The sequence below is a fragment of the Pipistrellus kuhlii genome, unplaced genomic scaffold (assembly GCF_014108245.1).
Source record: "Pipistrellus kuhlii isolate mPipKuh1 unplaced genomic scaffold, mPipKuh1.p scaffold_m20_p_139, whole genome shotgun sequence".
Lineage (NCBI taxonomy): Eukaryota > Metazoa > Chordata > Mammalia > Chiroptera > Vespertilionidae > Pipistrellus > Pipistrellus kuhlii.
Window position 1 is genome coordinate 248701 of NW_023425448.1, and position 15052 is coordinate 263752.

Here is a 15052-nt window from a genome sequence, read left to right on the forward strand (position 1 = left end):
CGGAGCTCCGGGCCCGAGAGGGCAGCCCTGCCTTCCCGCACTGTCACCCGGGTGGGGCCGCGGCCGGTGAGAGAGGAGCGGGCGGGCGTCCTGGCAGCCCGCCTCCCGGAGCCAAGGCCCCCTCTGCCGGAGGCGGCGCCGGTGGCCGCGCCCAGGTGCTGCTCCTGGCAGCCCGGCGCCTCGCCCGGCCCGGCTGCGTCCGCCCGCCCGCCGCACCTGAGCAGACGGCCGCAGCTGCCGCGCGGGGGCCCGGGCCAAGCAGATGGCGCGGGCGCGACCTGCACGGCCGTCTGATCGCGCAGCGGGACGCGGCACGGGGATGGCAGGCGGCAGACATCGGAATAATCACGACAGCCAGGCTGAGCCCTGCGGCCGGGAGGGGCGGGAGCCGCTCCGAGCCAGGGGACGAGGACCCAGGAGGAGGACCCGGTTCCTTCGGAGACGGGAGAGGCAGTGACCGAGCAGGACAGAGCCACGCCCAGCCGGGGGTGCCGGGCGAGGGACGGCGGCGGCCAGGGTCGGTGACTCGGTCCGTTTTCCAATCACCGATGGAGTTCAGGGAGGGAGAAGGGAGACACTCCGGTTTGCTGTTCTGCTTGGTGATGCCTTTACGGCTGCCTCTTGTCCGTGCCCCGATGGGAACTGGACCTGGCACCTGGGCCTGTGGGGAGGCCTCTGACCCGAAGGGCCGCCTGCCAGGGCAGAGGTCACAGGGCAGAGGTCACAGATCGCGCGGTGAATGGCTGCGCAGCCCATGGCAGTCACTGCACTCTCACCGGGCCTCCGTCTCCCGGGTGACGTGAAGGAAGTGGCCAGTGGCAGTCAGAATGCCAAGGTGGGCCCTGGCCGGGGTGGCTCGGTGGACAGAGCGTCGGCCTGTGGCCCCAAGGGTCCCGGGTTCGATTCCGGCCAAGGGCACGCACCTCGCTGCAGGCTCCTCCCCATCCAGGACGTGGTCAGGGCTTGTGCAGGAGGCAACCCATCGGTGTGTTTCTCTGACATCGATGTGTCTTTCGCTCCCTCTCCTCCGCTCTCTCTGAAATCAATGGGAATATCTTGGGTGAGGAGTAGAGAGAGAGTGAGAGAGCAAGAGCCGTCAGAACGTGGCCACGTGGCCCTCGGCGCTGAGAGGCAGCCTGGCAGCGAGGTGTTCGCAGGGGGACCCGGAGACGAGGAGAGGGCGGCCTGTCCCGCCTGGTCTCCTGTCCTGTCACCACCTCCTCCGCCGGCCACTCTTTGTTTCCTGCAGCAAAGACAGGGCCCTGGAGAATCAGCACCCACACCCACTCAGCCGCCAGGTTAAAGGAGCAAAACAAACAGGAAACAAAGAGGAAACGGGCTCGATAACAACAGAACAGGAACGACAGACCGGGCGCACAGAGCCACGGAGACAGGAGCCTCCGCCGGCAGACAGACAGCCCGCCCGCCCGCCCGCCCGCCCGCCCGCCGCGGCTCAGCACCCCGCCCGGCTCTGCGACCGACTCCCCTGGGACTGGCAGCCCCGCGTCACCGGGGCCCGCGGTCGGCAAACTCCTCCGTCCACAGAGCCGAACATCAACAGCACCACGACGGACATGTCTCTGGAGAGCCACATTCTTTAAACGTAAACTTCATCTGACGCCACTTCTTCCACACAGACCCACCAGGGCCGTGGTGCTTTGTGGAAGAGCCGCACTCAGGGGCCAGAGGGCCGCCTGTGGCTCCCGAGCCGTGCTTTGCCGATCCCGGACGTGGAACATCAAGGCCTGAGCCGAGCGATCCGGACGGCGGTGCTTGCTGAGCCCGGGAGCCGGTGCCTCAGCCAGGATCCCGCCTCCATCCCTCCGCCCTCCGCCCGGCTCCCCGCAGCGCCCTGGCCCCCGGCCCCGTCACGCGTGAGCGGGGATGGATGACAGAGTGCCTGCCACCGGGCGGCGTGTGTGCGCAGAGGGCCGGGGCCGGCAGGGGCCGGGGGCCATCTGTCACCGGAGGACGCTCCAGCCCGGCGCCTCCTGATGCCACAGCCTGTTTCCTGACGCGGAAGAGAGATAACCGGGCGGCGCCAGGCGGAGGGCAGCCCCCCCACCGGCCGCAGGCGGCTCCTGGCTCAGTCTCCGCCCGCCCTCCCGCCCCACCGGCCGCAGGACGGCTCCTCGGCTCAGCTCCCGCCCGCCCTCCCGCCCCACCGGCCGCGGACGGCTCAGCTCAGCCTCCTGCCTGCCCGTCCGCCCCACTGGCCGCAGGCCGGCTCCTCGGCTCAGCTCCCGCCCGCCCTCCCGCCCCACCGGCCGCAGGCCGGCTCCTCAGCTCAGCCTCCGCCCACCCGCCCGCCCGCCCCCACTGGCCGCAGGCGGCTCCTGGCTCAGCCTCCCGCCCGCCCGCCCGTCCACCCCGGAGACCCAGCGGCTCCGAGACGCATCGAAGGCCGAGACCGTGGCTCACTCCCGGCTCCTGGGGGCTCTGGGGGCAGAGCCTGGGATCAGGACACGCCAGGCCTCCCCTGCCCCTCCGCCAGCCCTGCCCGGAGACCCGCCCGGGGCCGCCTGCCCTGACCCCCGGGCGCGGGACAGCTCCCGGACCTCTGAGCCGGGGTCCCGCCTGCTCCTCGCTGACCAGCGCCGTCCTGCGCGGCCCCACTGCGCTCCCGGGCGGGCCCGGCCTGTGGGCGATCTCGGTCACCGCTCTCTGCAGCCGTGCCCCAGGCTCCGGGTGTGCGCGAGGGGACTGGATGCCAGTGGCTTCACTCCTGACGGGGAGTGGGCGGGTCACCAGTGTTCTCGCTGGACGGGGTGTGTGTGTGTGTGTGTGTGTGTGTGTGTGTGTGTGGAGGGAGGGCGGGTCCGAGGACAGCCGGGAGGGGGCTGCAGGGGAGAGAGTTCCCCGATTTCACGCAGGCTGTTTTTGGGCTGTTGTTTAAAAATGTATTTTTATTGACGTCAGAGAGGCAGGGAGAGGGAGAGAGAGAAACACCCATGATGAGAGAATCATGGACCTGCTGCCTCCTGCACGCCCCCAATGGGGATCGAGCCCACAGCCCGGCCTGTGCCCTGACCGGGGGTCGAACCCTGACCTCCTGGGTCACAGGTCAGTGCTCAGCCGCTGAGCCCCGCTGCGGGTGTGGCTTTGGGGCAAAGCCGGAGGAATGTCTGTTTCTGCCGGAGCTGCAGGGGCCGCGGGCAGAGCCACCAGCAGAGCGGCCGCCCGGCCCTGGAGCGGCTGGAGGAGCCCCAGGGCGGCTTCCGAGCCCGGTGGACTGAGGAAGGGGGTGTCTCTCCATTCAGCCCTCCCCACAGCCCTGCCACCCACAGTCCCTCACAGCCCTGCCCCCCACAGCCCTGCCCCCCACAGCCCTGCCCCCCACAGTCCCCCACAAGCCCCACAGCCCTGCCCCACAGCCCCCCACAAGCCCCCACAGCCCTGCCCCACAGCCCTGCCCCCCACAGCCCTGCCCCACAGCCCTGCCCCCCACAGCCCCCCACAAGCCCCACAGCCCTGCCCCCCACAGCCCCCCACAAGCCCCACAGCCCTGCCCCCCACAGCCCTGCCCCACAGCCCTGCCCCCCACAGCCCTGCCCCCCACAGCCCCCCACAAGCCCCCACAGCCCTGCCCCACAGCCCTAACCCCACAGCCCCCCAAAAGCCCCCACAGCCCTGCCCCACAGTTCTGACCCCACAGCCCTCCTCACAAGGCTGCCCCCCGAGCCCCCCAGCCCTGCCTCCATCCGGGCTGCAGCGGCCAGGGCCCCGCCGGCCGGGGAGGCGCCAGGGAGCAGCACCTGTGGCCGCGGGGGGTCAGGCGCGGCAGGGAAACGCTCGGAGGCACCTGCTCGCACACCCGCTCGCACACACACCGACACCCCACACCCACACACACCCACACCCACACACACCCACACCCACACACACCCACACACACACACCCACACACCCACACCCACACACACCCACACACATCCCCACACCCACACACACCCACACCCACACACACCCACACACATCCCCACACCCACACACACACACCCCCCACACCCACACACACCCCCACATCCACACACACCCCCACACCCACACACACTCCCACACCCACATGGACACCCCACACCCACACACACCCCCACATCCACACACACCCCCACACCCACACACGCACCCCCCACCCCACACACCCCCACCCCCACCCCCACACGCACCCCCACACCCACACACACCCCCACACCCACACACACCCCCACCCACACCACACACACACACCCCACACCCACACACACACACCCCACACCCACACACACACGCACCCACACCCACACACACCCCCACACCCACACACACCCCACATCCACACACACCCCCACACCCACACACACCCCCACACCCACACACACCCCCACACACACACCCCCACACCCACACACCCACACCCACCCCACACCCACACACCCACACACGCACCCACACACCCACACACCCACACACACCCCCACACCCACCCCCACACCCACACACGCACCCCCACACCCACACACACACCCTCACCCCCACACACACACCCCCACACACGCACATTCCATCCCAGGCCAGCGTTTCCTGCCCGCCCTCCCCCTCCCCCTGGAGCCGCCCTCCCCGCCCCCTGGAGCCCCGCCCCCTTCTGAATGCCCCGCCCCCTATGGGTGCCCCGCCCCCATGGGTGCCCCGCCCCCGGTCTGTGCGGCCGGTCCTAACGGGGTGTGTGCGCTCCGCCTGGGCCTCTGCCTGCCCCTCGCCATCAGCAGCACCGCCTTCCTCATCTCCTACACCCGGGCCCCCTGGGGTAGCTGCGCCGGGACACCGGTCTCAGGAGCCGGCGGGGGCCTTCTCGCGGACCGTGGTTCCGATGGGCAGAGACCCACAGTTCTCCTGGCCTCGGTCACCGACTCCGAATCCACATCCCGACAACGTTCCTCCGCCCCTTCCTGCAGCCCCGCGCAGGGTATGCGCCGCGCGCGCGCACACACACACACACACACACACACACACACCCCGTCTAAGGCCCCGCCTCCCAGGTCTCTAAGCCCCACCCACTAGGCCTAAAGCCTCGCCCCACCCAATCCCCCCAGCTCTAGGGCCCCACCTCCCAGATATAAGCCCCACCCACCAGGCCTCAAGCCCCGCCTCCCAGGTCTCTAAGCCACACTCACCAGGTCTAAGCCCCACCCACCAGACCTAAGCCCCGCCCCACCCAATCCCCCTAGGCCTAAGCCCCACCCACCAGGTCTAAGCTCAGCCCCGCCCAATCCCCCTAGGCCTAAGCCCCACCCACCAGGCCTAAGGCCCACCCACCAGGCCTAAGCCCCGCCCACCAGGTGTAAGGCCCCGCCCACCAGGCCTGTCTCCCCTCCCCCTCACCACTTCTGCCTCCAGGCCAGCCACCCACAAAGAACAGAGTGGCAGACAGGATTTACAAAAGGAACCTGTATTCCAGCCAAAATACCTTTAAAAAGAAATCCCTTCCAAAGGGGACAGACACACCAGGTAAGACGCCATACATACATGGGGATATGACTGAGATCACAGATCACTCTGTCCGCAGGACTCCAAGGTGCACACATACGGGGGAAGGACCCGGGCGTCCTCTGTACATCACAGTGTTGGTGGCACAGGTCTCAGGGACAAACATGGCGTAGTTCCGCGTCACCACCGTGTCTGATGCACCACGTGTCCGATGCACCACGTGTCCGATGCACCACGTGTCCGATGCACCACGTGTCTGACACACCACGTGACATGTCCAATGCACCACGTGTCTGATATGTCACGTGTCCGATGCACCACATGTCCGATGCACCACGTGTCCGATACACCACGTGACATGTCCAATGCACCACGTGTCCAAGTGTGGAGCCGAGCTGCATGCTCTCCACAGGACTGACACCCCATGGGATGTGAGCAAAGACGGAGGGGCGGGCGGGCGGGCAGCAGGGCCCTCCCTCCGGAGGCTCCTGGCACACGGGGTGGCACAGACCCAGGGGCCGGGGCCTCGATGCACCTGCCACGCCGGCCCGGCTCCATTGGGCGTTTTTGGCAACAGCAGCCCAAATCTCCTCATCTTCTTCTGTCAGGGCTCGGGGCGTGGTAAGGATAAACCAGCTTTGGCGTTTTTAATGAGACCTTCATTACCTTCCCGTGTGAGCACAGGGGGTGCCCACCCCGAGCCTCTGAGCAGCACACAGCTCTCCCTGGTCCTCCACCCGCGACACCTTCAGCCGGCCGAGGGGGGCCGTCCCCGTCAGGTGGGATAACCTTGAACTTCTGTGATGCGGGTGAACCAAGATCACCTCGTCTGTGTTTCCGAAATCGGACCCCTTTCCCAGGAGCCTGGGCCTCGAACCAGAAGTGGGGTGCGGCTCTGACCGGTGTGTGGGACAGCGTGTGGTGGAGAACGTGCTCCCCTTTGTGCAGAAGTGGGGAGCAGGGGCCGGGGCCACTGGGGAGCTGAGGACGAGCCACCCGGACGGGCGTCTGTGCTGGCGAAGGTTCTGCCCGGGGACCCCGTAACCCCTCCTCTCAGACCCCGGCCGGTAACCCCGCCTATCAGAGCCAGGCGGCCTCCGCTCAGGGACCCTGTAACCCCTCCCCTGCAGGTGCCGGCCTGTGCCCCGGACAGAGCCCCCCGAGCCAGGCCCCTCCCCACACGGCCGGATCCAGAGGGGTCAGGCCACGGGGTCTGCTGGGCCCTCCATCTGCCCGGGTGGTTCTCCTAACCCCCCTCTCTCCTCCCCCAGGATGGAGAGGCCTCTACATGGACGGGCAGGCGTGTGCTCCGGGGTGAGGGGGGAATGGCATTGCTGGAGACACGGGTGCTGGGAACAGGGAGGTCCCCCCCCCCCCAGAGGGGAGGACGCCCCCCTTCACGGGGATGGGCGGCAGGCGGGGCGGGGAGATGGGTCCGAGGGCCTCGGCGGCTGGCTGGTGTCGGGGAGCATGCGGTCCGTTTGGTCCTCGCTCAGCGAGTGAGGGTGCTGGTGCGGGCGCTCTGGGCAGGGGGTGCCCTCTGGCTCCCGCCGTCCCACAGCCTCTGGTTCCCCAGGCCCGGCCCCGTGCCTGCGAGCCCGTCAGCGGGAAGGCACCGGGCGGGGCTGCCGTGGGCCCCCAGACGGACAGACGGATACACGGGAAGAAGCGACTGGAGGACAGGGTCACCCGGAGCCCACAGGGCAGTGGGCCTGGCAGGATGGGACACACAGCCAGGTCTCAAAGGGCCCCGGCTGGAGAGAGCCCATCACAAACCCCGCCACGAGGCCTCGAACCCAGGCCCCCTCAGAAAGCATCGCCCTCCGACCTGCACACCCTCACGGCCGGCCTCAGCCCGGGAGGCGGCCCAGGCCCGCCCCGGTCGTGCCTGAGGATCAGACAGCATCCCCGGAGCGATGTCACGGGCGGGCCTCTCAGTGGCCTCCGTCCATAAGGAGAGGAGCAGCAGAGGGACACGGCGATCCCGCTCTCACCGGAGCGCGGACACACACAGGAGGGATGTCTGCCGGGGCCGTGGCCGGGGCCGGAGCCAACGCCACGTCCACGGGGAGATGCCAGCTACGAGCCAACGGGCTCCACAGCCCACGCCTGGGGTCGCAGTCAGGTCTGCCCCCACTCAGCCCCGCTGGGCCACGGCGTCAGCTGACCCTCCACGGCGGCCACGCCACAGCACCTGCCCTCCCGTGGAGCCCAAGTTCCATGCAACCCGTGGACCCTTGAAAAGCACCAGCTCACCCGGCGGGCGGGGCTCAGGGCGTGAGCATCAACCTGTGAACCAGGAGGTGAGGGTCCGACTTCCTGTCAGGACACAGGCCTGGGTTGTGGGCTCCATCCCCAGTGGGGGGCGGGTAGGAGGCGGCTGATCCATGCTTCTCAGCATGGATGCTTCCCTCTCCCTCTCCCTTCCTCTCTGACACCAATACAAATGTATTTAACAAAATAAAAAATAACCATGAAAGCCCACGTGGCTGTAGAAGCCAAGTTAACGTCAATGCTCTGTAAAGAACACACACTCCCCACTTCCCAACGTTCTATGGGGCCACGTGTGTCTCATCGGTCATGCTGCTGCCATGGCAACAGTCACACACAGCCTGCATCAGGACCGGGGCTCCGGGGACCGGGGCGTCTGCAGGCTGGCAAGGTCCCGGAAAACCCGAAACCCGGGAAGTGGCCCCGGGACCCCGCCCAGGACCAAGGCCCCGGAAGGCAGAGGACAGGGGCTTCCCGCCAAACCCCTCGAGCCAAGAGGTTCGTTTCTGAAGACCGGAACCCCTGCCGCTGCCGGGAGCGAGCCGGGGCGGAACCGGCTCAGCCAAGGGAAGGGCAGGAGGCGCAGCTGCTCTGCAAACACACCTCCTCCTCTCTCCATCCTCGCCCGGGAATACTTCTCCATCCACTCAGAGAGGAGAGGGAGAGCCGAGGACACATCGACTGGCTGCCTCCTGCCCAGGGGTCAAGCCTGCAACCGAGGTGCCTGCCCTCGACCAGAATCGAACCTGGGACCCTGCAGTCCAAGGGCTGGTGCCCTGTCCACCGAGCCACACCGGCCAGGGCCACACCTGAGATGCCACGGCCCAGGGGCAGGTCCGCAGCGGTGCCCGGCCCCGCATCTGCGTCCGCCCTACAGGCGTCGGGGACACGAGGGTGGGGGTGGGGGGATGCTGCCCGTGTCTCCCGGGAAGTGGCGGGCCGGGCACATCCTTTCACAACAGCCTCCGACCACGCGTGTCCGAGAGGCGTGGGGCGGCGTGGAGGCACCTGGCTGGCGCTCGCTGCTCTGCGGGAAGGAAGGGCCTCGCCAGACGCCTTAGCGACGAAGACCGCTGTCGTCAGCGGGACTGTTGCATTCTGGGTGAAGACGGTCGAACCCGGACTTGTCTCGGCTGCGAGCGAGCTGCCCCCTTGAGGCCGAGGAAGAGACGGACACTTGGAGGAGAAGGTCTCCTAGGCGACCAGGGTCCCAGGCCCTCACCACGGGGAGGAAGCTGGCCCGGTGCTTCTCCAGCACCTGCCGTCCGGCCAGTCTGCGGGGATGTGCCCGCAGCCAGCCCCGCCCCCGTCCAGCCTCGGGACGCCACGGGGCCTCCGCAGACGGGGACATCGGCCCCGAAGTCCCGGCACCGGTGACGGCGAAGCTCACGGGCGCGTAAGGCAAGAAGGACGTTTATGAGGGGACGGGCGGAGCCAGGCCTCCGAGGCACGCCTCCTCCCGCGTCCCCGTCCTGTGCTCTAGGTGGGCAGCGGGTCGTCGTCGCCTTTGCTGCACTTGCACTTGCAGCAGAGCACGAAGGGCGTGGCCAGCAGCAGGAAGGGCGAGGCCACCAGGAGCAGGAGCCCGAAGCCCGCAAAGATGCCCACGACCTGCAGGGAGGAAGCCAGGGCGGAGGGTCAGGGGGCGTCTGGAGGGGCCACACTACAGTGTAATCCCGCGGTCGGCAAACATCAGTCCACGGAGCCAAATGTCAACGGTACAACAATTGAAATGTCTTTTGAGAGCCACGTTTTTTAAACTTCTTCTAATGCCACCTCTTGAAAATAGACTCGCCCAGGCTGTGGTATTTTGTGGAAGAGCCACACTCAAGGGGCCAAAGAGCAGCATGTGGCTCGAGAGCCACGGTTTGCCGACCACTAGTATAGACCACACAGCCAGCCACCCAGCCCTCACCCACCCATACCTCCTCCTCCATCCATCTATCCAGCTATCTTTCCTCCATCCACCCATCCAGCCATCATCCTTCAATCCATCCATCCATCTATTCTTCCACTCATTCATCTATCTATCCATCACCCATTTATCCATCCATCCATCATCCCCACCCATCCATTATCCATAACATCCACCCATTCATTCATTTTTATCTCCACCCACTCCTCTATCTGTCCTTCCACCCACCCATCTTCCATCCATCCATCAATTCATCCATCCATCCATCCTTCCACCCATTCATCTAGCTATCCATCATCCATTTATCCATCCATCCATCTATCATCCCACTCATCTAACCATCATACATCCCTATGCCCTTCCCAATTTCTCCCCCTCACTCTTCCTCCCATTTCTCCTTTTCTTTTTATCTTCACTTCTCTTCCCCTCCCTCCCTCCATCTAAGCACCCGAACATCCATCACTGATGCATCAGGATGATGTACAAGCTTGCCCCAAGCGAGACCCTGTGCTAGGGGCTGGCCTCCGGCAGCAGCCAGCCAGCCAGTCTGGAGGGAAGAGCCCACAGTTCAATCAGCGGTAACAATGCCCTTAGCAAAGCTGCCGCCAGGCCTGGTGAAGGGAGCCTGGGCAGAGGGAGGGCTTTCCCCAGAGACGCTGGATCACAAAGGGCGGAGCGGGCGGTAACCAGCAGCAGCTGGGCTAAGGCGTTCCAGGCGGGAGACGGGAAGGCAGCGAGGTGCCGGGGTGTGGCCGGCCTGTGCCGTTCCTGGCATTGGAACCAGGTTCAAGTGGAGGCTGAGTGTCCAGCCGCGGGTGCGGACACCAGGCTGCGAGGCTGGTGGGCGGAGCAGGAAACTGGCTTCCGGGGTCCCCTTCCTCGGCGCCTCCCTCCCAGGCAGCCAGCGGCCAGGACAGACCTGAAGATGGGGTGACAGCCCCACCTCGTGGTCTGAGGGGGAAACACACGAACGCACAGCACCTGGGCCTGAGTTTTCTCGGTCAAACACACACGGAGGTAAGAGGTCTCGGACTGTGAGCAGCCCTGGGGCTCTGCGTTATGTCCAGCGCCCCAGTGTGTGTGTCTTAGCTTCCTGCAACACGCACGGCACGCTGTAACACACGCACACGCCATCACCGCCACACAGGCACGCCGCCACACACACACACGCCGCCACACACGCATGCCGCCACACACGCACGCCGCCACACACGCACGCCGCCACACACGCACGCCGCCACACACACACGCACGCCGCCACACACACACGCACACGCCATCACCGCCACACAGGCACGCCGCCACACACGCACGCCGCCACACACGCACGCCGCCACACACACACGCACGCCGCCACACACACACGCACGCCGCCACACACACACGCCGTCACACACACACGCCGTCACACACGCACGCCGTCACACAGGCACGCCGCCACACACGCACGCCGCCACACACGCACGCCGCCACACACACACGCACGCCGCCACACACACACGCCGCCACACACGCACGCCGCCACACACACACGCACGCCGCCACACACACACGCCGCCACACACGCACGCCGTCACACACGCACGCCGTTACACACGCCGCCACACACACACGCACGCCGCCACACACGCACGCCGCCACACACGCACGCCGCCACACACGCACGCCGCCACACACACACGCCGTCACACACACACGCCGTTACACACGCCGCCACACACACACGCCGTCACACACACACGCCGTTACACACGCACGCCGTCACACACACACGCCGTTACACACGCCGCCACACACACACACATGCCGCCACACACACACGCCGTTACACACGCACGCCGTCACACACGCACGCCGTTACACACGCCGCCACACACACACACATGCCGCCACACACACACGCCGTTACACACGCACGCCGTCACACACGCACGCCGTTACACACGCCGCCACACACACACACATGCCGCCACACACACACGCCGTCACACACGCACGCCGCCACGCACGCACGCCGCCACACGCACCCGCAGTGGACGCTGGGCTCATGCCGAGGTCGGCGTTTTCTGCCAGCGGGTCCCAATGTCGACGGGGGACCGTGCGCCGTGAATTCTGACCAGTGTGCCGCCATCACGCGCTCACAGACATTCCGGAAAACGTGAAAACACGCAGGGCGCTGTTCTGCGCCAGAGGGCGCTCTTGAGCAATCGTCAGCGGGACCATCGAGTTCACCTGTGTGCACTTGCACGTACATATGAACACATTCGGGTGCACACTCACACAGGCTCACACGCAGGCATGTGTGCGCGCACACACACCACACACACATGCACACACCACACACACATGCACACACGCACCCACACATATACACATGCACACACACACACCCTCCTGCACAAATGCACATGCATGCACCCACCTAACCACACACACACACACACTCACACACACACTCCCCAGGATGGGAGTCTGGCCGTGCCCACCTGCGTGCGGTGCCAGATGACGGAGGCCCGGGAGTGACCCAGCTTGTTCCTGCATGGCCCCTTGTCGTAGTGGATGAGCAGGAAGTCGTCCTGGGGAGAGGGGCATCAGGGGGCATCAGGGGGCATCAGGGGGGCAGAGCCTGGTCCGCCGTGCCCATCTTTACGCCCTGGCCAGTGGGACCTGCAGTGGGACCGCCCCGCCCGGCACACCCACCCACGGGGTCCTGCTGAGTGGCTCCAGATGGTGGAGGAGAGAACCGGTGATGCTGGGTCTGATCCAGTGTCCAGAGGCTCCGACCTCCCCCCCCCCGCCCCCCCAGGCCGCGCCTGCCCTGGCCCAGCAGCGTCCCTGGAGCCTCCACCTCTGTCGGTCTCCGTCCCAGCAGGAGCCCCCGCCCCCCCAGGCCGCGCCTGCCCTGGCCCAGCAGCGTCCCTGGAGCCTCCACCTCTGTCGGTCTCCGTCCCAGCAGGAGCTCCCCTCCCACCGGCCACCCCCTGCACCGCGCAGACCTCTCTCTCCGGGTGGTACTGCTCTCAGCTCATCAACAGCAGCCCCCCGAGGCACCAGCCTCTGCAATGTCTCCCGCTGTCCAGGAGGGGGCAGCAGCGCCTCTGACTCTCAGGCACAGGCTGCCCCTGCCTCCCTCCTGCTGCTCTCACCTCCAGCTTGACCTCAGATCACCTTCCCATGACCTTGACCCGCACCGGATGCTCAGATTCCCCTCCCTGACAGGCAGATAGCGGGCGGAGGGCGGCAGGCGGTGTGCAGTGGGCGGCACTCACGTCCAGGGACTCCAGGCAGTACCAGCAGAAGGCGTGCTTGCAGTTCTTGCACATCATCTGGGCACAGCCTTCGTCCCGCTCGATGTAGACCTTGCACTTGGGGCAGCGTTTGATGGGTGCGTCGTCCTCCTCCGGCCTGAACCCCGAACTGCGGGAGAAGGAGGGTCAGGGCCCGCCCGCAGGGCCCAGGGGCAGGCGGACCGCTGTGCTGGGCGCGGGGCTTCCCCAGAGGGACCCGGTCGCTTGTTAGTAAACGAGATAAAACTACACGAAAGAGGGAGGCCAGGAGCCAGGCTTGGGGGCTGATAAGGAGTCCCAGGAGCGGGGTGGAGTGGGGGCAGAGACCAGTGTTCCCGGGCGTCTTCCCCACTCCCTCCCCCCCCCCCCCCCCCCCCCCCGCGTCGGACCTACCTGGTGTCCCCGGGGAGGAAGGCCATGGGCGTGGTCTCCGGGCAGCCCCGGCCGGGGTGCCAGCTGGCCTTGCAGGTGGAGCAGAACTCCGTGGCGCAGGCCTGGCACCGCACTGGCTGCGGCGTCTGCAGCCCCAGCTCCGGGAGCGGGCACACGGCCTGGCAGGCGGACACCGGGCACCAGGTCCGGCAGGGGTCCAGCAGCACCTCTGACACAGGGACGGGGGTGAGGGGGCGGGTCAGGCGTGCGGGCGGGGCCTCCCCCAGACCCAGCCTCACGTTCTTACTTCGTTTTATTTCACTTATACATATATGTTTACTGCCTTCACAGAGGCAGGGAGAGGGAGGGAGAGGAACATCAGTGAGGAGAGGAGTCATGGGTCGGCTGCCTCCTGCTCGCCCCACTGGGGAGGGAGCCCGGCCAGGGCACACACCCGGGAATGGAGCCTGACCTCCTGGGTCACAGGGCGGCGCTCACAGTGCTCCGGGGAGAACGTGTGGTCACCCTGCAGGTTTTACAGCACGTCTCACAGGAACAGCGAGCCCGTGTGCTCAGGCCGTCCCTCCAGCCGGCCCCTGGGCGGCTCGTCGCCGCTGTCGGAGCGCGGACACGGAGACGTGTGAGCAGTGCCGGCGGGCACACTCCCGCCAGGACGGCCCAGCGCACGGGCTTTGCCAGGACGCCACGTGAGCCGAGGCTTCCCAGCCGAGGCCCCACAGGCCCCACAGGCCTGTCTGACCCTCACACCGGCCCGTTTTTATGCAAAACAAACAAAACAGCTCGTGGACGGAGCCCCGGCTCTGGAGCCTGAGGGCGCGCACGGCCAGCGGGACGCCGACCCGGCCGCCTGGCTCAGTGCTCCGGTGTCCCAGCAGGTTTGGTGTGAAGAGCCGGGCACCTACCTCTCTCAAACTGCAGCTTCTTATATCTCTGCATGATCTCAGCTGCCACCATGCACTCGATCTGAGGGAGAAAACACAGGACGACGTGTGACAAGCTGATCACACTCACACACACACATCCCCGCACCCCCCCCCCCCGCACCCCCGCCCCCGCGGTCCCGGCTCGCGCCTCATGCTCCTGCAGGCGGCCCTGCTTCGGGCAGGCGGCATCGGGGCAGCTGATGGTGGTTGCGAATCCTTCTCTGATCAGGAGCTCCACGTACTGCTTCAGGCACTGCAACAGACCGAGACGCAGACACACACGCCACACGTTACAGGCGTGGTGTGCAGGCAGGACGCAGACCTGACGCCCCCGAGGCCGGCACCCACCAGCGTGCAGAACACACAGCGGCACTGGGCCAGCGTGGTCATCTGCTCCAGCGGGTACGCGCCCAGGCACAGCTTGCACGACACCAGCGGGTCCAGGGCCAGGTCCCACGCGGGCGGGCCCCACGCCGTGGTCATGGCCGAGCAGTCTGCAGAGAGAAGGCGTGGTCAGACCCTCCCCGTCCTGAGCCAGGGCAGGCAGGGGCTGCGTCTCCCGGCCGCAGCCCGGAGGGGAGACGGGCGGGGGCGGGGCGGAGGCCTGCGCGGACCCTGGGGTTCCGGGGACCCCCTGGGGTGCTCCGAGAGGTTTCCCGGAGAGAGGCCCCGGCGTGGGTCTGTGGGCGGTTCCTTCCCCGTGTGGATGGAGACGGTCAAGGCCAGACGGTGAGAGAGCCACCGGCCCACAGGTCCCACATCCCTCTGAGGCCCTGAGTAACGGGAGCCCCCGGCCC

General features: G+C 67.0%; 1 protein-coding gene across 1 annotated transcript; it reads right to left on the reverse strand.

The window, feature by feature from the left end:
• Positions 1–5412: 5412 nt before the first annotated feature.
• RNF144A (ring finger protein 144A) lies at positions 5413–14784 on the reverse strand. Its single transcript, XM_036436500.2, has 7 exons — positions 14604–14784; positions 14404–14508; positions 14235–14295; positions 13333–13540; positions 12922–13069; positions 12139–12228; positions 5413–9348 (listed from the first exon to the last, which is right to left on the reverse strand). Exons 1-7 carry the CDS (start codon positions 14736–14738, stop codon positions 9217–9219), a joined length of 879 nt encoding a protein of 292 aa, XP_036292393.1. The 5' UTR covers positions 14739–14784; the 3' UTR covers positions 5413–9216.
• Positions 14785–15052: the final 268 nt, after the last annotated feature.

Bases quoted from the DNA above. Each gene is read 5' to 3' on its own strand.
- RNF144A (XM_036436500.2), bottom strand. From the start codon at position 14,738: ATGACCACGGCGTGGGGCCCGCCCGCGTGGGACCTGGCCCTGGACCCG. The intron at 14,509-14,603 runs GTGGGTGCCGGC...GGTCTGTTGCAG, and splicing joins GCTGTGTGTTCTGCACGCTG to TGCCTGAAGCAGTACGTGGA. The intron at 14,296-14,403 runs GCGCGAGCCGGG...TTTCTCCCTCAG, and splicing joins GCCGCCTGCAGGAGCATGAG to ATCGAGTGCATGGTGGCAGC.